Source organism: Delphinapterus leucas, chromosome 6, assembly GCF_059928025.1.
Source record: "Delphinapterus leucas isolate spDelLeu-1000000601 "Yukka" chromosome 6, BTC_Dleu_Yukka2, whole genome shotgun sequence".
In the NCBI taxonomy this organism is placed as follows: Eukaryota; Metazoa; Chordata; class Mammalia; order Artiodactyla; family Monodontidae; genus Delphinapterus; species Delphinapterus leucas.
Window position 1 is genome coordinate 41,035,499 of NC_143134.1, and position 24,492 is coordinate 41,059,990.

The 24,492-nt window shown below is 37.4% G+C and overlaps 1 protein-coding gene across 7 annotated transcripts in view; it reads left to right on the top strand.

Moving 5' to 3' along the window:
• AGTPBP1 (ATP/GTP binding carboxypeptidase 1) overlaps nucleotides 1-24,492 on the top strand; it is a 171,151-nt gene that overhangs the window by 73,901 nt on the left and 72,758 nt on the right. For all 7 annotated transcript variants that reach the window (XR_016393530.1, XR_002642679.3, XM_089913055.1 and 4 more), the window contains exons 12-14: nucleotides 7,246-7,343; nucleotides 12,146-12,262; nucleotides 21,569-22,284. Coding sequence is in view for 5 of the 7 variants with exons in the window: in XM_089913055.1 (XP_089769181.1) it covers nucleotides 7,246-7,343; nucleotides 12,146-12,262; nucleotides 21,569-22,284 (931 nt within the window). In the remaining 2 variants the exon portion in view is untranslated. The remainder of the gene's footprint in view (nucleotides 1-7,245; nucleotides 7,344-12,145; nucleotides 12,263-21,568; nucleotides 22,285-24,492) is intronic.

A 24,492-nucleotide genomic window follows, 5' to 3' on the forward strand; every position in this document is an offset into this window, starting at 1 on the left:
CTTTCCAAAACCTTATGGAAAGTTCTGACTTGTACCTTTTAATTGTTATACCATACAGATACAGTATAATTTATCTAACTAGTTTCCTATTGATAGCCATTTAAGTTTTTTCCTATGTTTTTGTCTTCACTATAAATGAGCCAAGGACATTTTGAAAACTAACAACAAGGATGATTTATATTCCCTGATTTTAATTGTGAGATTAAGTTATAACAATTGATATATATTGGTGATGGTACAAGAATAGATAATTGGAATAGAAAAGAAGGTCTCAGACACCCTACGCTATATGACATTTCACATCTGGAGTATGAAACCAAAGGAAAATACCTATAAAGGAAGATATTTGACAGGTTTGCCTAAAAATTAAAAACATATTTTCTCTTTGATACTGAACTGCATTTTCCCTTCTCCCTATCCAAGGAGTTGTCTTTCTTATTTGCAATAGGCCTTTCTGAATTCAGTGCCCTCTTTTTTCCTAACAGTTCTTTTACCAAATGTCAGTTTTTCCTATGTTTATCCACGACTAACTGGCATTAGTACATTGACATAAATAGACCCAGTTACTCTATGCAATATAAATACTTACTTTGTGTGGTCTATTTCTGAAAGAATTTAGAGCAATTTCGTAACTCTGTTAGGATAGACTGAGCTGCTGTTACACAGTGACCCAGTACAGTACCACAGTCCCTCAAGCAACAATAGTAATAACAGACGTTTTTATAGCACATACTCTCTCTTTTTTAGAAATAAATTAATTAATTTATTTTTTGGCTGTGCTGGGTCTTTGTTGCTGCGTGTGGGCTACTCCTTGTTGCGGTGCATGGGCTTCTCATTGTGGTAGCTTCTCTTATTGTGGAGCTTGGGCTCTAGGTGCATGGGCTCAGTAGTTGTGGCACATGGGCTTCGTTGCTCCATGGCATGTGGGATCTTCCCAGACCAGGGATTGAACCCATGTCCCCTGCATTGGCAGGCGGATTCTTAACTACTGCACCACCAGGGAAGTCCCATATAGCACATACTCTTTGCCTGGCACGTTATATATATTAACTCCTTTAAGTCTCCCAAGAACAGTATGTGTGGGTATTTCCATTTTATAGATGAGGAAACTGAGACACAAATAACTTATGTAACTTGCTCAAGGTCAAGTAGTTAGTAACTCAAGGAGCCAGGATTTGAATTAGGTATTCTGTCTCCAGAGCCTATTTGCTACACTGCCATGAGATAGATTTTTTTTTTTCTCTCTCACATACCCATACAGAAGATGGGTAGGTGATCCTGGACAGTAGGCCTCTGTCCACCAGGTCATCAAAGGAAAAAGATTCTTTTTGTTTTCATCTTCTCCTATGGTGGTTTCCTCATGTGCATGTGGAAAATGGTAATGGAAGAAAATGGAGAGGACAATTTTCTTTTTAAAGGATGTGACCTGGAGTTTGTATTTACAACTTTGCCTCACATACTGTTGGCCAAAAATTAGTCATATGGCTGTAACTACTGTGAGGGAGGCTGGAATCTATAACCTCTAGCTAAAACTCAGAGGTTCTGTTACTGAAATGAAGGAGAGGAGAACAGATACTTGGGTGGGAGGAATTTATAATCTTTGCTATGATAAATCACATTGGAAATGGAAGTGTAAAAGAGTTTAAAGAAGGTTACATCAGCAAGATGTAGGCGTAGGAGGTCCCAACACTTGTCTCCCCTGCAAATGCAGCAAAAACAATAAATAACCAACTACAAACTGATGAAAATATCTCAGGGATAGCTCTGAACTTCAATGAAGAAGCATCAGAAACCATGCAGAACTCAAAACCTGAGGATGGCCACATAGAAAAGTACAGGAAGCATTTTATCTCCATCACCCCATTCCCCGGTCTAGAGCAGCTTGGTACCAGAGGGTTCCCCTCAGTAGAATTTTACCCCATGGAGAAAAGGACAGCAGAAGAATCCCAGTGAGCCTTGCTGCTGTGGATGTTTATAGCCTTTGTTTCCGAGGCTTTGCAAGTCTTCACCAAAGTTGATTTCAGCTAACGGAGCTGCCTGGAGTCCTGCCTCTTGCATTTGTTCCTTGGGGTTGGAGCTCTTGCTGTGGGCTCATATAGCTGCTGCATCTCCCCTCAGCTGGACTCACTACAGTGAGCCCCAGAGCTCCAGACCTCATTTTCATGAGAGATCAGCACATTCTCGCACCTTAGACACCAATGCCACTGCCACAGCAAGTGCACCAGTGCTCAAGGACCCAGGCTTTGTGGTGCTTCCACATGCACCTGATTGTAGGACCCTGGCTGGCTCTGTTACTGCTGTGAGATCCAGCATACCAGATCAGGTGCCAAGGGGGATCCCGTTAGCTAGAACTTCCTCATATAGGCAGAAAAAAGGAGTTCAAAAAGACCCTAGCAGCCTTTGCCCCTGAGGATCCCAACAGCCCTAGCCACCACTGCTACCTGAGGACCTCCATAGTATAGGCCACAGAAGACCCCTACAGTCAGTGCTGATGTTGACCTCAACTGATGGAGCTGCATAAAGACGCCACCACTGTGCCTTCCCAGGAAGCAAAGACGCTGCGTGCTACCCAGCTGGTGCTCTTACAGTCACCTTCAGGTGAAAGTCTTTCCCTACCCAAGCCAATCCAAAAAGGCTGGAAGAGTTGACTGCATCCTCAGATGTGCAGACATCAATACAAAACCTTCAGAAACCTGGAAAAGCAAGGAAACATGACACTGCCAAAGGAACACAGTAACTTTTCAGTAACTGAACTTAAAGAAGTGGAGATCTGTGAGTTATCTGAAAAAGAATTCAAAATAAAGAAGCTCAGATACTTCAAGAGAAGACAGAAGCAATTCAGTGAACTTAGGAAAACAATACATGAACAAAATGAGAAGTTCAATGAAGAGTAAGAAATCATAAAAAGAACCAAATTCTGGACCTGAAGAATACAATGAATAATGCAATAGAGAACTTCAGTATCAGGCTCAATCAAGCAAGAGAAAGAATCTGTGAACTTGAAGACAGATCTCATGATATTATAAGGTCAGAGGAGAAAAAGAAATCAGAAAGAAAAAGAGTGAAGAAGGCCTATGTGAATAGTGGAACACAATTAAGTGAAACAACATCTGTGTAATGGGAGTCTCAGAAGAAGAAGAAGAGAGAAAGGGACAGAAAACTTATTTAAAGACATAGTGGCTGAAAAATTACCAAATCTGGTGAAGATATGGCTATGTAGGCACACAAGCTCAAAGATCTGCAAATAGATTCATCCCTCAGAGATCTTCACCAAGACATTTTCATCAGGCTCTTAAGGCAAAGGGAGGATTTTGAAAGCAACTAGAGAAAAAACTTGTTACCTATGTGGTAATACTGATAAGCCTATTAGTAGATTTCTCGGCAGAAGCCTTGCAGACCAGGAGAGAGTGGGATGATATATTCAAATTGCTTGAAGAAAAAACCTGTCAATCAAAAACACTTTACCCGGGACTTCCCTGGTGGTGCAGTGGTTAAGAATCCGCCTGCTAATGCGGGGGACGTGGGTTCAAGCCCTGGTCTGGGAAGGTCCCACATGCCGTGGACCAACTAAGCCCGTGAGCCACAGCTACTGAAGCCCGTGCGCCTAGAGCCCATGCTCTGCAACAAGAGAAGCCACGGCAATGAGAAGCCCGCGCACCGCGATGAAGAGTAGCCCCTGCTTGCTGCAACTAGAGAAAGCCCATGTGCAGCAATGGAGACCCAACACAGCCAAAAAAAAAAAAAAAAACTTTACCCATCAAAGTTGTCCTTCAGAAATGAAAGAGAGATAAAGAGTTCAACAGAAAAACAAAAGCTGAATGCCCACTCTCACCATTTTTACTCAGCATAGTGCCAGATATCCTAATTATAGCAATTAGGCTAGAAAAAAGAAAGAAAATGCATCCAAGTCAGAAAGGAAGAAATGAAATCATCTCATTTGAGATGAAATCATCTCAGATGACATTATCTTATATATAGAAAACTGTAACATCTCCACCAAAAAACTGTTAGAACTAATAAATGAATTCAGTAAAGGTACAGGACACAAAGTTAATATACAAACCATCAGTTGCGTTTCTCCACACTAATAATGAACTATCTGAAAGAGAAATTAAGAAAGCAATCCCATTTACAATAGCATCAAAAACAATAAAGTACTTACGAATAAGTTTTACCAAGGAATTGAAAGACCTGTTCACTGATCAATAAGACACTGTTAGAAGTTATTGAAGATGACACACAAAAAAATTGAAAGATATCCTGTATTCTTGAGTTGGAAGAATTAATATGAAAATGTTCATGCTGACCAAAGTGATCTTCAGAATCAATGCAATCCCTATCAAAATTCCAGTGTCATTTTTCACAGAAATACAAAAACTATCCTAAAATTTGTATGGAACCACAAAAGACCCCAGATAGTCAAAGCAATCTTGAGAAAGAAGGACAGAGCTGGAGGCATCACAATTCCTGATTTCAAGCTATTATGAAGCTATGGTAATCAAAATAGTATGGTACTCAAATAAAGCAGGGCACATAGACCAGTGAAACAGATTAGAGATTCCAGTCATAAACCCAAACATATTATGGTCAAGATAAGGGTGTCAAGAACACACAATGGGGAAAGGACAGTCTCTAATAAATGGTATTGGGAAAAACTAGGTATCCACAAAAGAATGAAACCGGACCCCTGTCTTACACCATTCACAAAAATTGACTCGAAATGGATAAAAGACTTTACATATAAGGCCTGAAACTATAAAACTCCTAGAAGAAAACTTGAGGGAAAAGATCCTTGACGTTGGTCTTAGCAGTGATTTCTCGGGTAAGATAACAAAAGCACAGGCAACAGAAACTAAACGAGTGGGACTACAACAAACTAAAAAGATTCTGCAGAGCAAAGGAGACAATATATTGAAAAGGCAGCCTACAGAATGGGAAAAGATAATTGCAAACCATATATCTAATAAGGGTTTAATATCAAAAAAATACAAAGAACTCACATAGCCGAATGGTACAAAAGAAGATAGTCCAATTAAAAATGGGCAAAGGACTTGAATAGACATTTTCCCAAAGAATTATGTACAAATGGCCAGTAGATAATGAAAAGGTGCCTTACATCAATAATCATCAGGGAAATGCAAACCAAAACCACAAAGAGATATTACCTCACACTTCTTAGGATGGCTGTTATCAAAAAGAGAGAGCAAATAGCAAGGATTTGGAGAAAACAGAACCCTTATACACTGTTGGTGGGAATGTAACATGGTACAGCTAATACGGAAAAGGACATGGAGGTTCCTCAAAAAATTAAAAATAGAACTACCATACCAGCAAACCCACTCCTGGGTATATATCCAAAGGAATCAAAGTCATTATCTTAAAGAGATATCTGTATACCCATGTTCATTCCAGCATTATTTACAATAGCCAACATTTGTAAACAACCTTAATGTCTTTCCATGAATGAATGGATAAGGAAAAGTGATTCATATATTTGATGTACATATATCATATATATGAATATTATTCAGCCAATTAAAAAAAGGAAATGCTGCCATTTGCAACAACATAGATACATGGATAAATCTGGTGGGCATTTATGCTAAGTGAAATGTGCAAGGCAGAGGAAGACAAATACTGTATGGCATCACTTATATGTGGAATCGTTGAATAAAAAAAAACGATTTCATAGAAACGGAATAGAAAGTTGGATTCCAAGGGCTGGGAGAATGGTAAATGGGGTGATAAGATCAAAGGGTATACATTTTCAGTTTTAAGAAGATTAAGTTCTGAGGATCTAATGTACAACATGGTGACTATAGTTAATACGGCATTGAGTTTCTGAGAGTAAATCTTAAGCATTCGCACCATATGCACACGCACACACACGTACACAAAGTGTTAACAGTGTTAACCATGTGAGGTGATGGACGTATTAATTATCTTCATCTTGATAATCATTTTACCATGATTTACCATTTTACCATATATCATCACATTTTACACTTTCAATATATACAGTTATATTGTCAGTTATTCCTCAATAGAGTCAAAAAATAAAAGCAAAGTTTAGAAAAATGTCCTTTAAAAGTATTTACTTTGTTTTAATGCGCTCATTTGCTTACATGAGTACTCTCAGAGTACTCCTTTACTCTTCTTTCCTTGTGTCCCCCACCTCTATGGTCCTCATGTCCTTTTACATTCTGTTTCCTAGGTTTTTCTCTAATGCATACTCAGTCTTCATCCCCATTACTGCTGTATTGGTCCAGACAGTTATTGTCATTTCCTCTGTTAATTGGTCCCCCTTCATATATATGCTCCCTTTCTCATACCTGCCAGAGTGATCTTTTGAAAAATGTAAGTTAAATCACTCTCCTCTTTAAAATCCCCAGTGCTTATCTTCCATCGGATGAAAATCTAAACTAATTGGCCTATCATACCCTTCATTTTCTCATTCTTATTTGCTTCTCCTAGTACTTTCTCAAGCATACAAGTCACGATTAACTTATTTTACAAAGATATAAATTCTTTATTTTCGCATTATTATTTCTTCTTCTTAAAAGCCACACTCACACACTCTTATGTTCACCCAGAAAGCTGCTATATTTTTCTCCAAGATACTGCTTAATTATTACCTGTTTTGTGAAGTGATCACTAATAACCTTGGCCCCAGGCAGTTTGCATTTATTATTCCATTCCCATGGCATTTTTAAGTATATGCCTTCATTAGGTGTATACCTTTTGTATTATAATTATTTTTTGTTCTTTCTCTCTTGAACTTCATAAGCTCCCTGAGGCAGGGACTATATTTACACATCTTTTAAAAAATTCCCAGCACACAACACAGTGCATGGTACATGGCAGTCAGTGAAAGAAATAAATGGGGAGTGAATTGTAAATGGATGAAGAGTTATTGAAATTTATCATAAACAGGAAACGAGGTGTTTCATTCAGGCTGTTGCAACGTAAGACATTATTAATTTTTTAGAACTGGACAACATTAGTAAAAAAGCTTATATATTTTTAGAGTGCTTTTCCAAATTTTGAAGTACTTTCACTTCATCTCATAGGTTTTTCAATACCTGGAACAACCTTAGAGACATTTTTTATAAAGAAATTTCATTTACTTTTCCATTGGTGATTGAAATACCAGTGTTTTATATATATATATAACATTTTACTTTTGGATGTGCATGTTATAGAATGCTTACCTCTGACCTACTTATAGCACATTTTGTATCACAGTGGATGACGTAGTAGATGAAAGTGATGACAACGATGATATTGATTTAGAAGCTGAAAATGAAACCGAAAATGAAGATGACCTAGATAAAAATTTTAAGGTTGGTATAAATTTCTGTGTTTAGTCAACTTTATAAATTGTATTCACAGGTGTAGAACAAAGATTGGGTAGATATGTATAGCTAACAGTAGATTAATTTGTTTTGTCCACATCTTTTTATCATGGATGACTATGGACACTAAGCTGTTGAAAGGAAAATAATGTTGCTTTGAATACATTAGTCTGAAAAGGGCCTTTAAAAAAGTTATTTTCACTGTCTCTGACAAGGAAGATTTTATCTAACCTTTCTGACTTAGATTTTAAAGTCTAAGGAAATCTAAGGGTGAAGGAAAGTGTTTTTTGAGACTCTTAGGTGGCAACCCGTTTTGCTTTGTTAAGTGGTAGAGGGGGCCATTTTAGTATCTGCAGAAAAACATCTTAACTCCTTTATTTTTCAACTGTTTAGCTTAATGCCTTTTGGGGCACAGGGGGTTCATTTGACTCTTGTCTGCTTAGGCCTTTTTGTCTTGAAATGCTACATCAAAATTGGGGTACACTGAGTATTTGACTCTCTCTGGAAATAGAATCTAAGATACTGGAAGGAGATTTCTATCTTAATAGCAGATGTGGAACCAGTTTTATTATCACCAGATGTGATCACCAAGGCAAGCTTTGGCGAAATTGTCATGGTAGCCAGTCTAGACAACGTGATGGCATGCATCCTGGCCTCAAGAAGCTACAAAGATGAAAAACAGTGCAGGCTCTGGTGTTCAAGGCAAAAAATCTGGGGTAACTGTGTTGGTGGTTCTGGACTTGACGTGGTGAAAGAACTGGTAGGATCCAAGTTAGAAGAGTTTATATTCTGCATGTAAAGTGTCCCTTAGATAACAGGAGGTATATTAAAATCAACTGTTTGGATTATTTAGGAAGTGAGTGTTTAGAGATAGTAAAATTTCCTAGATTAATATTAAGTTTATAATTTAAAGTTTTGTATTTCGATGGAAACCTTTCTTTTATGTATGTTTCCATGTGTATTAAAAACAAAGTATGTTGAGTGTAATTTATTCTTCATGGCTCAGGGTCCTCATTAAAAATATCTGTTGTGGGCTTCCCTGGTGGCGCAGTGGTTGAGAGTCCGCCTGCTCATGCAGGGGACACGGGTTCATGCCCCGGTCCGGGAAGATCCCACATGCTGTGGAGCGGCTGGGCCCGTGAGCCATGGCCGCTGAGCCTGCGCGTCCGGAGCCTGTGCTCCGCAACGGGAGAGGCCACAACAGTGAGAGGCCCGCGTACCGCAAAAAAAAAAAAATCTGTTGTGACCACTACAGATGTAAAAATGGAGATTGGCAGGGAAATAGAACTCAATAGGAATTTATAACAGTGATTCTAATTTTTCTGCTTGAAAATTGTCAGTGTGTATGCATGAATACATATTTAAAAATTCTTTTTAAATTGTATGGGAATAAGTTTCATATATTATGTATCATGGTCATTTACCCATAAATACATTAGTGTATATTTCCTCTAAGGACAGTGATATAGTAATCTTTCAGTGTCCTAGGGGGAATTGGTTCCAGGACCCACCTCAGATACCAAAATCCACAGATGCTCAAGTTCCTTATATGAAATGGCATAATATTTGCATGTAACCTATACACATCCTCCCATATGTTACATAACCACAATACAATTACCAACTTAATACATTTATAGTGATATATCATTTTTATCTAATCTACCATCCACATTCCATTTTGTCAGCTGATCTAATAATCCCCTTTAAAAGATTTTTTTTTCTTTCTCCAGTATAGGATCTAGCATCAGGTATTGCATTTAATTGTCATGTCTATTAAGTCTTCTTTAATTTAGAACATTTCCACATATTTCTTTGCCTTTTTTGACAGTCACATCTATATAATATACAGTTACTGGCAGCATTATTCACTGGGGTGTTCAAGATTGCTCACATTTTCCCCATTTTACCTTAACACAGCAGTTATAATAATAAGAAAAAATAATAGATTGAATTTATTGAACAGTTAATCCTGTGCTAGTCCATGCACTTTACACATACAGGCATACCTCGTTTTATTGCACTTCCCTTTATTGAGCTTAGCAGATACTGCGTTTTTAACAAATTGAAGGTTTGTGGCAACCCTGTGTGGAGCAAGTCTGTTGGTGCCATTTTTCCAACAGCATTGGCTCACTTCATGTCTCTGTGTCACATTGGTAATTCTAACAATATTTCAAACTTTTTCATTATTAATATATTTGTTATGGTGATCTGTGATCAGTGACCTTTGATGTTACTATTGTAATTGTTTAGCAATGAAGTATTTTTTAATTAAGGTATTTACATTGTTTTTTTAGACATAATGTATTGAACACTTAATAGACCACAGTATAGTATAAACATAACTTTTGCATGTATTGGGAAACCAAAAATTCGTCTGACTCTCTTTATTGCGACATTTGCTTTATTGTGGTGGCCTGGAACTGAAGCTGAGATATTTCCGAGGTATGCCTGTAGTAACCATTAAGTCCTGATAGTAATCCTATAAGGTATGTGGTATTATTACCTCTGCTTTACAGGGCTGATAATTAGAAACCAGAGGTACAGAAAGGTTATCGGTGTAGCTGATAAGAGGTGGGACCAAGATGCAGAATAAAGCATTCCAGTGTGAATGTTTGCTTTCTTTACCACTCTGCTCTGCTAAATATTACTTTTTTTCAAGGGCTACAGAATTGTTGGCTCTTTGACACTGCTGAGCTGTGTTATCTTATTTTTCTTCTTTACCACTGTCTGCTTCTTACTCATGTTGTCTGTTACATTTGGACTTTGCTTAGTTTTTCCTTTTTATCTAAATCACATCACTTTTTTCGTGCTTTAGGTGAACCTGCTACATTGTAGTGGGTATAATATCTGTGTTCTAATGTGACTGTAGTCATAGAGACTGTTTTTTCCTCACCATAGTGATTCAGTTCTCTTTGCCCCAGATTTTTCAGAGTTTGGAGCATTTATAGAAACCTGGAGGTTCTGTTGTAGAAGAGTCGTCTCCAGATTGCCAGGACTTGTCAGTATATAAGCTTCAACGTATTCTTTTTTTTTCTCCTTAATTTTAGAAGAACTTTAAAGGAGTAGTAGGTTTATTTCTTCTGAGTGTGTCAGGAGCTCTTTATCTTTGTTTTTCCCCCAACCAAAACACAAAATTTCTTGCTATTGACCTCTCAAAGTATAGTTTTCTTTCCTCACTGTGCCTGTTTTACAGGAAAATTTTTTTTTAATTTTTAAAATAGCTACTTTGTAATGCTATATCTTCATAAAATAGTAATGAATATTGAACTACTAGTATGTTTAGAGTAAGGAATATCTTTTAAAAATTTTTTATTATTTTGAAAGTATTATCTACTTTATAGATAATATATAGATAATATACTATTATCTACTTTAATAGATGCTAATCAAGAAAGTTACATATTTTTGGTTCATCAATGCATAATTTAAGGATATATGAAATTATATATTCATGTAATAATTACACAATTATGATACAGTAATTAATATGATACTCTTTAAATAAAACCAGTCTTTATAATTTATGGCAATGGAGAAAATCTTTTTATTGGTTAAAGAAATAATAGCTAAATTTCTGAATATTAAATGTGAGAAATATATAGTATATTGTTTTTTAAATTATGTGTTAATATGACAATATATAAATATAATCAGGTACATGTATATAAAGCATTTTAAGGATTGACACATAGTAGAATGAATTTAAGTCTGAAAAATAAGTACTTTACTCTGATAGTAAGATAAATATAAAATTGAAGATGAATACCAATTGAAAATTAATAAGTGGTCTTATTAACTCTCTTTAGCCATCAGTGAAGGTAATGATGGATTTGTATTTGTGTAAGGCCAGAGTTGTTGAGGGTCCTAGAAAATAGCTTGGATAGTAGGTAACTCACACTTGTCTTTCCATCATGATGTACATTAGCTCTTTGTACACACACAGATCAAATTGATCCTGGATACATATCCTATTCCTCCGAGGTCATATTTCTTTACATTTACCGTCTTTTTTTCCCGAAGGGACATGGAAATCATTTTTGGCTGTTGTTCCACTCCTCATTGTTTTTTTCCCCTGAAAAACAGAGTGAATGGTGGTAATGGGCTTTTCTAAGGGTGCGTGATAACCATTAGTCGCTCTTGAGGCAGTGCGTTATATTGACTAACAGTGTATTCTTTGAAATCACTGATTAGTGATTTCACATGCTGGCTCCTCTCTTTGCAAGCCACTTAAACTCTCTGTACCTCAGTTTCCTCTTTAATTAAATGGAGGTCATGATACTATCTGCTTCATGGTATTCTTATGCAGATTAAATTAGATCATTATGTAAAATCCTTAGCATAGTCTGTCACATATTTTCATTGCTCTATAAAAGTTATTTTGATTATCACCACCACCATCATATACTTACATTTTTCAATTTAGTTTTCTTAAGTTTTACTGCCCTTTAATCTGAGCAAAACGATGGTAGTTGGGGAGATTTGGCGGGGGGAACATAGTTTAGTTTCGATCTTGATGTTAGTTTTTCTATCTTGAGGAGCCCAAATACCATGCTATGTTAGTATAATCTTTGATAAAAAGAAAACACAACATAACAACCAAAATAACAATAACACAACAACCAAAAAATATAAGCAAATTTTAATTTACAATGAAATGAATACAACCTTTCTGCAGTGATTATTCTCTATGTACATGTAATTAATAATTTGGAAAGCTTTAAATCTGAAATGTATTTTGTAATTTTTCGTTTTTCTTAATTGGTGACATACCATTTTTATTATTTCAGAATGATGATATTGAAACGGACATTAACAAACTAAAACCCCAGCAAGAACCAGGACGAACAATAGAAGAACTTAAAATGTATGAACACCTTTTCCCTGAGCTTGTTGATGATTTTCAGGTATACAGAAAATTCAGCATCTTAACTAATTTTAAGAAAAAGTTCTTTTTTTCTTAGACCTATAATCACTGTTTTCAATTCTAAAAAATGAAAGTAGTGTTGCTTTTCTGAGTGACATTGGACAAATTATTTCAGCATTCTGAGCTTCAAATTGCTGTCGGTAAAACGAGAGAACTAGGCCATTTAATTTTTGGACTAGCTTTTAAACTTTTTAATCATTTTTGTTTATCAAGTTAATTGACATAGTTTTTTATTCTTTTTAAAAATAATCTTTAAAATGGCATTTCAGAATCTTATGTTAAAGCCTTATTTTTATCAGTTGCTTTCAACTGAGGGGAGATGAGAGCTGAGAAAATGCTTAATTAAAAATATAGTCTATGCTCGTTGAATTGTTTTTCCTGATAGTCACCATATAAGCATGGAAGGTTGGGGAAAGAGGACAACTGGAAGTCTTTGAATCTAAGTTGCTTCATAAGGACAGTGACTTCTTGTTAACATTTCTTACCCTCATTTATTTACTGGAACATAGTATTCAGCTTGGATTGCACAGCAAGTAAAGCTGATTGAATTGATGGCTAGTAGTAAATATAGTTTCTAACGCTCACTCTGCTGCTCACTTTTGGTGGGTTCTTGAGTAAGTCCCTGAAACTGCCCAGAATATTAAACTGTAAAATAAAGGGTTTGAACTGATAATCGTAGATTTATTTAGCCCTTGCTGCCAACCCCCACTCCCTCTCTCCCCAACCCCCGCCCCCCCGCCCCCCCCCCGCCAAGTTTCACACACTAACAGTGTATTCTGGTTATAATTCCTGGTTGCAATAATTCCTGGTTGCTCAAAGAAAAAGACTTAAATGTGAAGCTGTATGTGAGAAATAAAAACAGAGAAATACTTACTAGCTAATGTTTACATTTCACAGTTCTAATTATTCAGGTTTCTCTTTGGGAACTAATGAGCTTTTGGATGCAATAGAAGAAGCAGCAAGTTGCTCCCTCTCCCCCTCCCCCAGTGTCTTGGTACTCCCCATAGATTTGGGGTATGTTGGAAGGTACGTTGAAATCAGGGGTAGTAGAAAGAGGGCAGGAATGAAGGAGAGGTTATTTGTCAACGAAAAAGAAGAAGACAAGAAGAGGCATTTGGGAAAGGATACAGGGTGATTTTCTTTCATGCCACCTACAGGAAGTATCTGGCTGCTCTTTGCACACTTTTGTGCGCAACTAAGAACCACTGTAAAATAAAACTCCAGAGATAACAAATACTGCCAATGTAAAGCAGAAAAAATATATTGTGGAAGGGGTTTGGGGAAGGAATTGATTATTCTGTGAAGAAATGACCTATTTTCTTCTCTATTTGTATACATATAAGAATTATATAATGTGAGTAAAAACTGTAGGAGTTTTGATGTGGGAATAGAGATGACTAGTTTTTTAATAGGTGTTAAGGTCAGGATTTTGATCCTCATTATTTCACAAGCCAGTTCTTTTCTTGTAGACTATGTTGATGAGTACTGGTACATTTGCCTATTAGTTCAACAACCAGAATAGGCCACCCGTGATGGTTTCCTGCTTGGCACCTTTGAAGAGCTGGCCAACTTGTGCTTTAGTTTGGCTGCTCCTAGAACAGACTCCTACTTTTGGCCTGACTTGGTGTGACCAGGGTCAGATGGTAAAGACAGGTGTGTCTGAGTGTTAAGAGCTCTGAGGATTCTTCCCAAGTGAGTTACCCCTTTACTGTGTTTAAGCAAAAGAAGTTACTTCCAGTATTTCAGATAGTACATATTTATTAATGCCATATTTTTAAAGCTTAAAGTAGAATAGTTAGCTCTATGTATATAGTATATGTTGCGGGAAATAGCACATTTTCTTCTATGTACGTAATTGGAAAATCATTCTAAAGTAATTGTGTTGGCACACTTTCTCATTTTTCAGTTTCAGAGGAACACACTGTTCAAACACTTTAATCTCTAATTTTTTAAGTGTGTGTTGGAACTATGTACAGGCAGCAATATTTAAGTGATGTATTTTTGAGAATTAAAAATATTTGGTTGGCTCTAAATAGGAAGTGTTTGAAAGAATGTTTTTCAGCTATCATTGTATCAAATGATACAATGATATGAGATGGCAGATCATGAGATATTAAACAGAAATGGAATTAATTTTGATTATGACTTTTTCCACTTGGATTTGCGTGTCACTTTCAGCAACAACCACTGAAGCTTAAAATTACTTGATGTGTTTGTTTTTACCTGAACACCACCCACTTTGTTTCCAGATGTGTTAAAGCTACTATTCAATGGCCTGACGGAGGCAGAATGAGTGCATTTGAAGTCCACATAAAGAATTATTAAAGTAGTTAGCAACAGACTTTTTTAAGGGGACCTTATGCATGCTTTTAAAGCTATGATTATTTATTTGTAGGGACAAGTATAGTTTTATTTTCTTTTGTTTCTTGATAGCAGAATATTAGAAGTGTCAAAATCCTGCATTTTCACAGCTCTGTTTTCATACATCTGTGGTAGCATGATGACATTTACCATATGGACTTTTGTTATGTTTATTTCTTTCCCCTCTTTTTTTTTTGTGGTACGTGGGCCTCTCACTGTTGTGGCCTCTCCCGTTGCGGAGCACAGGCTCCGGATGCGCAGGCTCAGCGGCCATGGCTCATGGGCCCAGCCGCTCCGCGGCATGTGGGATCCTCCCAGACTGGGGCACGAACCCGTGTCCCCTGCATCGGCAGGCGGACTCCCAACCACTGCGCCACCAGGGAAGCCCCTCTTTCCCCTCTTTTTAATTTGGTTTTAAATTTTTATTAAAGTTATGCATGGACAAAGTTTAAAGAGCAAATAGTTTTACATAGTCTAATTAGGAAAAGCTGTAGTCTCCTTCCTATCTGCTCTTTCCTACAATCACCTTTCCTTATGTTTTTGAAGTTAATCCCTGTATTTCTAAATGATATGCTTACAGTGCCATGTCTTGATATTTCCTGCTTTCATTCTCTCTCTCTCTCTTTTTACTATCATCTTAAGATAGACGTCCAGTAATTTTCAGCTTTTCTTCTCTTCTAATATTTACATTTTGAGGCTATAAATTTCCCTCTAATTACTGTTTTAGTTGCATCACACAGGTTTTGAAATTTAGTGCTTTCATTATCCTTGTTTTGAAACTTTTTTTCCATTATGACTTTTTCCTTTGATTCATTGGTAATGTCAGAGTTGGCTTTTTGATTTCCAGCTTTTTGTTTATCTTTTTATTGACTTCTAGCATATTGTAGTAGGATGAGAGGACATATCCTTTATGATTATAATCTTTTGAAATTTTTGAGGCTTATAACTTTGAATATGGTCAATTTTTGTTATTATTTCTCATGTCTTTGAAAAGAACTCTGCTGCAGTTAGGCATGGTTGTATATTTGCCTAATAGGACAAGATTGTTAATTGTGTTTAGAAGCTCTTTTCTATCGTTATGGATTTTTATTCCTGTGTTATCAATTACTGAGAAAAGTGTGTTAAAGATATGTTTCTTTTTGCAGCTGTGTCAGTTTTTGTTACATATTTTTGGAGGCTTATTATTTATTGTGTATAAGTGTAAATTGATTTCTCTTCCTTTCAAATTGAACTTTTTTTTTTGGCTGCATCAGGTCTTAGTTGCGGCATGCAGGATCTTTCCGTGCAGTGCATGAGCTCTTCATTGTGGCGCGTGGGCTTCTCTCTAGTTGCGGTGCACAGGCTCCAGAACACATGGGCTCTGTAGTTTGCAGCATGCAGGCTCTCTAGTTGAGGCATACGGGCTCAGCAGTTGTGGCATGTGGGATCTTAGTTCCTCGACCAGGGATTGAACCTGTGTCCCCTGCATTGGAAGGTGGATTCTTAACCACTGGACCACCAGGGAATTCCCTCAGATTGAACCTTTTATTGAAGTTAGTTTTTATCTGTAAGACTTTAAGGCAAAAAGTTTTTTAAAGAAAATATTAATGTAGTTACATAAATTTTAGTTACTTCCCTGGTATCTTTAAAAATCTTTTCACCAACTTCTTATTACCCTTAGCTGTTTATGTTTTAAACAGCATGTAGTTGGATTTAAAAAACTCAAGTCTGAGTCTTTGCTATTTAACTGGAGTGTTTAGATCACTTACATATAATTATTCATACATTTGGATTTGTGAGATCTTATTTTGTATTTTCATTTGTTTCATCTCTGTGTCTTTTTGTCTTTTTCTTGCCTTTGTTTGGATTATTTTTCCTCGTTTCAGTTTTTTCACCTTTATATGAAAACTATACATTCTCATTATTTTAATTTTATTCAACTTTCTTGAGGTATAATTTATGTGCAACAGATTGCATTCATTTAAAGTGTAAGTTTGACATAGATGCAAAAATTCTAGTTACTCTTTTTTAAAAAATTTATTTATTTCATTTATTTTATTTTTGGCTGTGTTGGGTCTTCATTGCTGCACGTGGGCTTTCTCTCGTCGTGGCGAGCGGGGGCTACTCTTCGTTGCAGTGCACGGGCTTCTCATTGTGGTGGCTTCTCATTGAGGAGCACGGGCTCTAGACACGTGGGCTTCAGTAGTTGTGGCATGCGGGCTCAGTAGTTGTGGCTTGCAGGCTCTAGAGCATAGGCTCAGTAGTTGTGGCGCACGGGCTTAGTTGCTCTGTGGCATGTGGGATCTTCCTGGACCAGGGCTCAAACCCGTGTCCCCTGCATGGCAGGTGGATTCTTAACCACTGTGCCACCAGGGAAGCCCTCTAGTTACTCTTGATAAAATAGTAAATATATGTATTTACTAAATTCTGAAGTAAATTAGGATCTTTCTTTTCTCTTCTTAATTATAAAACGAAACTTAGGATACTTTATATACACCTCCCAAACCTTCAAAACTTACATGCTTTGAATTTATATTTTAACTCTAGCTTTTAAAAAAAACCTCATATGATGCTACTGCTTTGTGTTTAGATTCAGTGTTTAAGATTTACGTACATTTTCACTACCTTTTAATTTTTTATTTCTTCTTGTTTCTCAGACTTTCTGTCTGAATTGCTTTCCTCCTGCTTGAAATGTTTTATAGTATCTGTCTGCCTGTCTCTTTTTTGGTCCAAAAATGTATTTATCTTGTAATTCTTCTTGAAAGTCAGTCACTGTTTCCCTCTAGCTGCTTTTTTAAAATCAACTTTATTTAAGTGTAATTTACATGCAATAAATTACAAATACTTAGGTTCAATGAGTTTTAACAGATATATACAATTGTGTAGCTACCAACCCTGTCAAGATATAGAATTGTTTCTGTCACCCCAGAAATTCTGCCTGGGTTTCTATTTAGACAATATCCTCATCTCTTGCCCAGGTAACTACTGATCTGCTGTCACTCCAGGTTAATTTTGCCTGTTTTGGAATTTCTCAAAACTGGGCTCATGTAGTATGTACTTTTTTGTGTAAGGCTTCTTTTGCTCAGTATGTTTTTGAGATTCACCTGTGTTTTGCATTTATCAGTGGTTTTTTCCCCTTATTGCTGAGTAGTATTTCATTGTACGAATATACCACGATTTCTTTATTCATTCACTTCTTGATGAGTATTGTAATGTTGGCAGTTTTGGGCTATCATGAATACAATTGATACCACCACGTGTGTACAAAGCTTTTTTGTAGGAAAGCTTGTAGGCAATATGCCTTCATTTCTCTTGGATAAATACGTACAAGTGAAATTGCTGGGTTGAGTGTATGTTTTCACTTTATAAGAAATTGTTTCTGGTGACTTGTAAGATTGTTTCTTTAGCTTCAATGCTCTACAGTTTCCCAGAAATGTTTGTTAAGTGTAGGTATTTGTTAAGTCTTGTTTGGGATTCATTGTGTTTTGGAATCTGTGAGTGTTGTTTTCTCGTAAGATTTGGAAAAATTCTTTATTCTCTTCTTCAGATACTGCCTCTTTCTCTCTCCCTCTCTCTTCTCTTTTGGCATTTCTAATTGAATGTAGATTTTCTAACTCTCTTCCATATCTTTTAACTCTTTTTTTTAATGCTTTCCTTCTCTTTGTTTCTCTGTGCTGCATTTAGGTAATTTCATCAGAACAGTCTACCAGTTCCCTAGTTCTAATTTTTGCTCCATCTAATCTATCAATAGAAACATACATTAGGCATTTAAATTTGTTTTTGATTTTTAGAAGGTTTAAAAAAATGTTTCATCAATCTTTAACTTCTTGTTTCTTGTCTTTCATTTCTTTGAACATATTAGGTATAGGCATTCCTTAGTCTTATAGTTTTAGTGTCTGAATTTCTTGCAGTTTTTTTTTTTTTTTTGCGGTATGCGGGCCTCCCACCGTTGTGGCCTCTCCCGTTGCAGAGCACAGGCTCCGGACGCGCAGGCCCAGCGGCCATGGGTCACGGGCCCAGCTGCTCCGCGGCATGTGGGATCCTCCCGGACCAGGGCATGAACCCACATCACCTGCATCGGCAGGCGGACTCTCAACCACTGCGCCACCAGGGAAACCCTTGCAGTTTAAAAAAATTTTTTTTTTTTAACCATGAGCTGCTCGTTTTCTTTATAATTTTGTGGAAATTCCAGAAGTTTTTGTTGTTGTTGCTGCTTTTGACAAGCGCTGTAATAGATTAAATTCCTCATTGAGGATTTTTGGACCACCCAGATAATGTGAATTCAGGCTGCAAATTCATGTGGTGTGATAGCAGGCTTTTGGCACCATTTTTTGAGTAGTGCTATTCTTCACCCTCTTAAGGTGCTAAGGTTTGAGACAGTTGACTTTCCTTGCTATTATTTGTTTTGTGGTAGGGTATTTCTAGGGCCTCTATATTGAAGGTTTAGTTTTCTGGGGTTCCTCTTTATGGAAGGGGTATCTTCTGTTGGACTCCCCACTTTATGCAAGCTCTGGGTTACTCTCCTGTTCTTTATACTTTTTGAGATGGGAAAACCTATACCCTAGGTCACCTGTTTTAACAAACATTTTTCAAGTGAAAGCCAGCTTCAGTCTTACAGCTTTGGGATCCCGTCTTCACTTACTATTTGGTTTTTAATCCTTGCTTTCTTATTCACTTGCTGTCATACTTAAAATGTTTTAATATCTTTTTTTTTTTGGCCGTGCCGTATGGCTTGCAGGATCTCAGTTTCCTGACCAGGGATTGAACCCTGGGTCAAGGCAGTGAAAGCTCTGAATCCTAACCACTAGACCATCAGGGAACTCCCAAAATATTTTAATATCTTTTCCAACAGTTGTAAATGTTTCTGTGGGGTAGATAACTAGGCCACCAGGTTTCCTACAACAGATTTTTAAATGCAGATTTCTTCCCTTATCTACCACTTTAGAAAAAATTTTTAAAAACTATAGTACCTAATGTTGTCAAGGAAGAGAGAAGTTGAAATAGATACTCTCATATACAGTTACTGGGAATAGTATTAATATTTTTGGAAGGCATTTGGACAATTTGTACTAAACATTAAAATTGATTATAGTATCTGGCTCTGTAACGCCATTTCAGTGCTTGGGAAATTATCCTAAACAAAAAATTTATGCAAAAGGATGTTCATTGCAGAGTTCTTTATAATAGCAAAATTTTGGAAATGGCTTAAATATACATCTTATTTGTTTGTTTAAATCCTTCCATATTCTGTGAAGGATTTAATGCCCAGCAATAGAATAAAGGTTAAATCCATTGAGTTTTTTTTTTTTTTTTTGATAAAGTCTTACATAGACCAAAAAAATGTCTAAAAGTATAAAAAGAGAAAAGGCTACTTGATCTGTCAGCAGCATCCTTTTTTTAACTTGTCTTCCAGGACACTTTTCTTTCCTGGTTTTCATGTTTCCAGCCCAGCTTTTTCTTCTCCATCTCCTAGTGTTTCATTTTCATCTCCTCAACTTCTTAAGACTGTAGTATCCCGAGGTGTACAGTCTTTTGTCTTCTCTTATCTGTCTGTTTCTTTCCACTGATGATTTCCAGTCTCATGGCTTGGAGTAGTATCTGTATGTGAATGACTCTCAAAGTAACATCTTCTGCATGCACCTTTCTTCTGAATTCTCAATGCATACATTCAGCTGCCTGCTTTACATCCTTGTCTATATGTGACTAGCTCACACTTAACATTCCAAAGCTAAACTCCTGATGCTTTTCAGTTGTTCAGGCAAATACTTTGGTACCATCTGTGACCTCTCTTTGTACCTTTTACCCTGTATCTGGTCTATCAGGATATCATGTCTTTTTGGCCTCACAATGCATTTAGAATCCAACCACTTCTTACCAACTTCCGTAGATTACTGCAGAGGACTCTTAATTGGTCTTCCTGCTTCTGTTACCCCCGCCCGCGCCTCCCCAGAAAGACAGAATCAAACTAAACAAAAAAGAATTACGTAGCCCCAAATGCCTAAATGCTGTGGTTAAGAAGCCTGCACTACAGTTTTGGTTTTTGTCTTTTCCCCCCACCCCCTTCCCCAAATATGTCATGTCATGGCACTCATCTTCTCAGAACCCTCCATTGGCTCCCAGTCTCATTCAGAGTAAAAAGCAAAATTCTTACAATAGTCTGCAAGGCCCTACAGTGCCTGGTCCTCTTTACCTCTTGGACTTTATCTTGGTCTGTCTGTTCCAGCCATCCTAACCTCCTTGCTGTTCTCTGACCACACCAGGCCTTCTCCCACTCAGGGGTCTGGGAACCGTCAGCCCTCTCTGTCTTTGCTTATATCTGCTCAGTGAGCCTTCCCTAATCAATGGCATTAATATTGCCACCCACCTATCCTCCCCCTGGCACTTCCAGTCCACGTTACCCCTTTCCCCCTCTTCTTTTGCTTTAACACTTTACCCTCTAACATCCCATAAAATATATTTGTATCATGTTTATTACTGTTTCTATTGACAGTCCTCTCCCCTCCTTCTGTAGAAGAATATAAGCTGCAAAAGGGAAGAGTTGTTTGTTTTTTTTAACTGATGGGTCTTAAGTGCCTGAAACTGCTTGGCACAGAACAAACACTCTAAATATCTGTTGAATTAGTGAATAGCAATTTAGCTGTTCTGTTTCCTTTAATAGATTTTGGATAATTTTAATGTCTCTATACTTTTCTAAAATTTCTCATATTTGTTATATATAGGCACTATTTTTATAATAGAAAAAGTAAAATTAAGTGTAATGAATTTTGTGCTGGTTAAACATTTTGTCTTTTATTAGCAAAATTAAAATATACCCTGTTTTACCCATCTTTAAAATTTTCAAATGTTAGGTTTCTGAATCAGCATATAAAATGAATATGATCTTAGTTTTGCTAATATGTATAAGTATTCACATATAAAATATTAAACTTATTTTTTATTTTCAAAGGACTATGATTTAATCTCCAGAGAACCAAAAGCTTTTGTGTTTGAGGGAAAAGTACGTGGCCCTATTGTTGTTCCCACGGCAGGAGAGGAAGCGTCTGGGAATTCCAGCAATTTAAGAAAAGGAGTTGTAATGAAGGCGACTGTGTCTCCTAAAGGAGATGAAGATAATAAGAAACCAGCCTGTGCGGATCTGGCCAAAGAAGACATTAAAGATAATGACAGAACATTACAACAGCAGCTAGGTGATCAAAACAGAACTATTTCATCGGGCCATGGCTTAAACAATGATATTGTGAAGGCCTTGGACCGAATTACATTGCAGAATATTCCCTCTCGAACAGCCCTGGGTTTTACTGCAGGAATGAAGAAGGACTACAGCCTCCCTGTCACTGCCCTTACGTGCGCTAATGCATGTTCACACGTGGCTGCTTGTGGGAATGTTCTGTTTGAGGGAAGAACTGTTCAGCTAGGCAAGCTTTGCTGTACCGGAGTCGAAACTGAGGATGATGAAGACACTGAGTCTACTGCATCAGTGGAACAAGCATTAGTTGAAGCTCCTGATGGACCAACACTCCACGACTCAGATCTTTATATTGAGATTGTGAAAAGTACAAAGTCTGTCCCAGATTATTCGGAGGTGGCTTATCCTGATTATTTTGGTCACGTTCCCCCTCCATTCAAAGAGCCTATTTTGGAAAGGCCTTATGGTGTACAAAGGTGAGTTGTAGATTTCCTCTTCCTCATAAACAAGATCATTGTCAAAATATGGAGCATGCTGAAAAAAACTGCTTTGGGTATTTAGGAAGAAAATTACTCTTAATTAAAGTTAGTGTCGGCAGAGCCCCCTCACCTCCCGCTTGTATCCCTCACAAGCAACCTGTAGTAATAAATCTACTTCTTGCCTATCAAAAGAAAAAAAATAAAGTTAGTGTCATTTTTTTTATCCTGCTTTGGAAATTTTGCATTGTTTTGAAATTGTCTGTATGGGTTTACTTTATTTTCTAAGTTCATTACCTATTCAAATGAAGCCAGCATAATAAACCTGACCATTGTACAATTTAGAAATTTTCTATTTAGAATGATTCTGAAAATATAAGAAGATTGTTTAGTAATCTTTGAAAAAAATATTTTATTAGTTATATATTAATTTAGTAATTTGATTATTATTTGAACTTGATTTAGGTATATAATCTAAAAATACCAATATGGGCAGCATTATTTTGTTGTAAAATTTGGAATTGGAAATATACAATATAAAAATTTGGGATTCATAGGACCAAACTTATTAAATTTTGCCAATTAATTTTAAAAATTATGGTTAGTATTAACTGTTGTCAACTAGTGAATATTGGGCACGTAAATACATTTTTGGTGCAAGTTGACTGTTTTCAGAGATTATGATTAAGGGTTTGTGATGGTGGCTTACCAGTACTTAAGAACATTTATATGTTCTTGCTATGGGTATGGTATGTAATGATGAAGGAAGACATTACTGTGCATATTTGATCCTCTTTAGACTATGAGCTCCTTTAAGGCAACACCTGTGTCTTATTTATTTTTTATATTTAGTATATAATTAATCATTTTTACTTGGCAACTTAGTATATGTTTAATGCTACCAGTTGACTCCTTGATCCGTAGGTATGGCATCACATACAACATAGCATCAGAACAAGTGACTGACTTTGCTGGGACGTGGGGCGGGTGGGTGGGAGGGTGGGCCTTTGCCTTGTCATCCACCGGTTGTATCACAGACTGCATCATCCAGAGGCGACGGGCCTCTTGGAGTGCTGGAGTGGCCTTCAGAAGGCACAGATGAAGCTCCAACTCAGAGGAAATACTCTGCAGGGATGGGCTGCAGTCTTACAGGATGCAGTATAGGCACTAAGTTAGAAATTTCCATTTGGTTCTGTATCCCCAGTAGAAAGACTAATGGGTCTGGGAAGCAGGAGGTGGAAACAGAAATAGTCATACTTACTGTAGCTCACAGTGTCCCGCTGGGGAACTTTGTGCAGGCGTGTGTCCCTGCACCTCTGAGCTCTGCAGCGTTAGTAGTCCTAGCCCCAAAGTGGGTGTAGTCTTTCCACAGGGGACATAGCAAGGGTACAGTTTGACTGCAAGCTGTGGTTGCCAGTGGCTTACTTTAGTCTCTTGGGTCTAGGACCAGCAGACAGGACCCAGATCAGCTAAAGGAGGTAGGATTGCTTCTACACAATGGCAGCAGGTTGGCTATGGGTGGCACTCAAGTGATCCACTAACTTTAAGTGTGAGTGGACACATGACGGCCACCCTGGAATGAGGATGATATGATTGCCAGGGCCTCAGACACCTAAGGAGTGTTTGGGTCACTTAATCACATCAGCTACCAAGACCTGCAGCGGTATGATAGGTGAGGCAGAGGGGAATTTTGATAGATATCGGAGGATGGAGATGAGTTGCAGCCCTGAGAATAATTGCAGTGATGGATGGGGACAGCGTTTGTCCTGCTCATGTTTTTCTTCTAAGTGTCTCCTTAGTAGAGGCCCACAGGAACTGTGGAGCAGCTGCTCTCCAAAGATGGATGGAGAAGTGGATCCATGCAGCACAAGGGTGGGCTGTGGCAGCCGTGGCAATGAGTTTCTCATCTCTCCCTTCCTGAGAGAACCTGCTGTGAGGCTTTTAGTTGCCCCCAGCCTTCAGCCACTGTATTTTGGAGATCCCTTGCAGTATTATTGCTGAGACCATGTCCTCTCTGCATTGCTTCAGCCATTGGCTGACCATGATGATGGTACTAGAGCTGAGCCATTCCTGACCAATGCGGGGATCTGATCATAGGCAGTCTTTGCTCTGTGGCTTCTTGTTGGCATGGTCGAGACTTTTGCAGAGCTGCACTGCAGTGTGAGGCTCTCCTACTCAGTGTTCTTTCTCTTCCCAGAGGTAAAATCT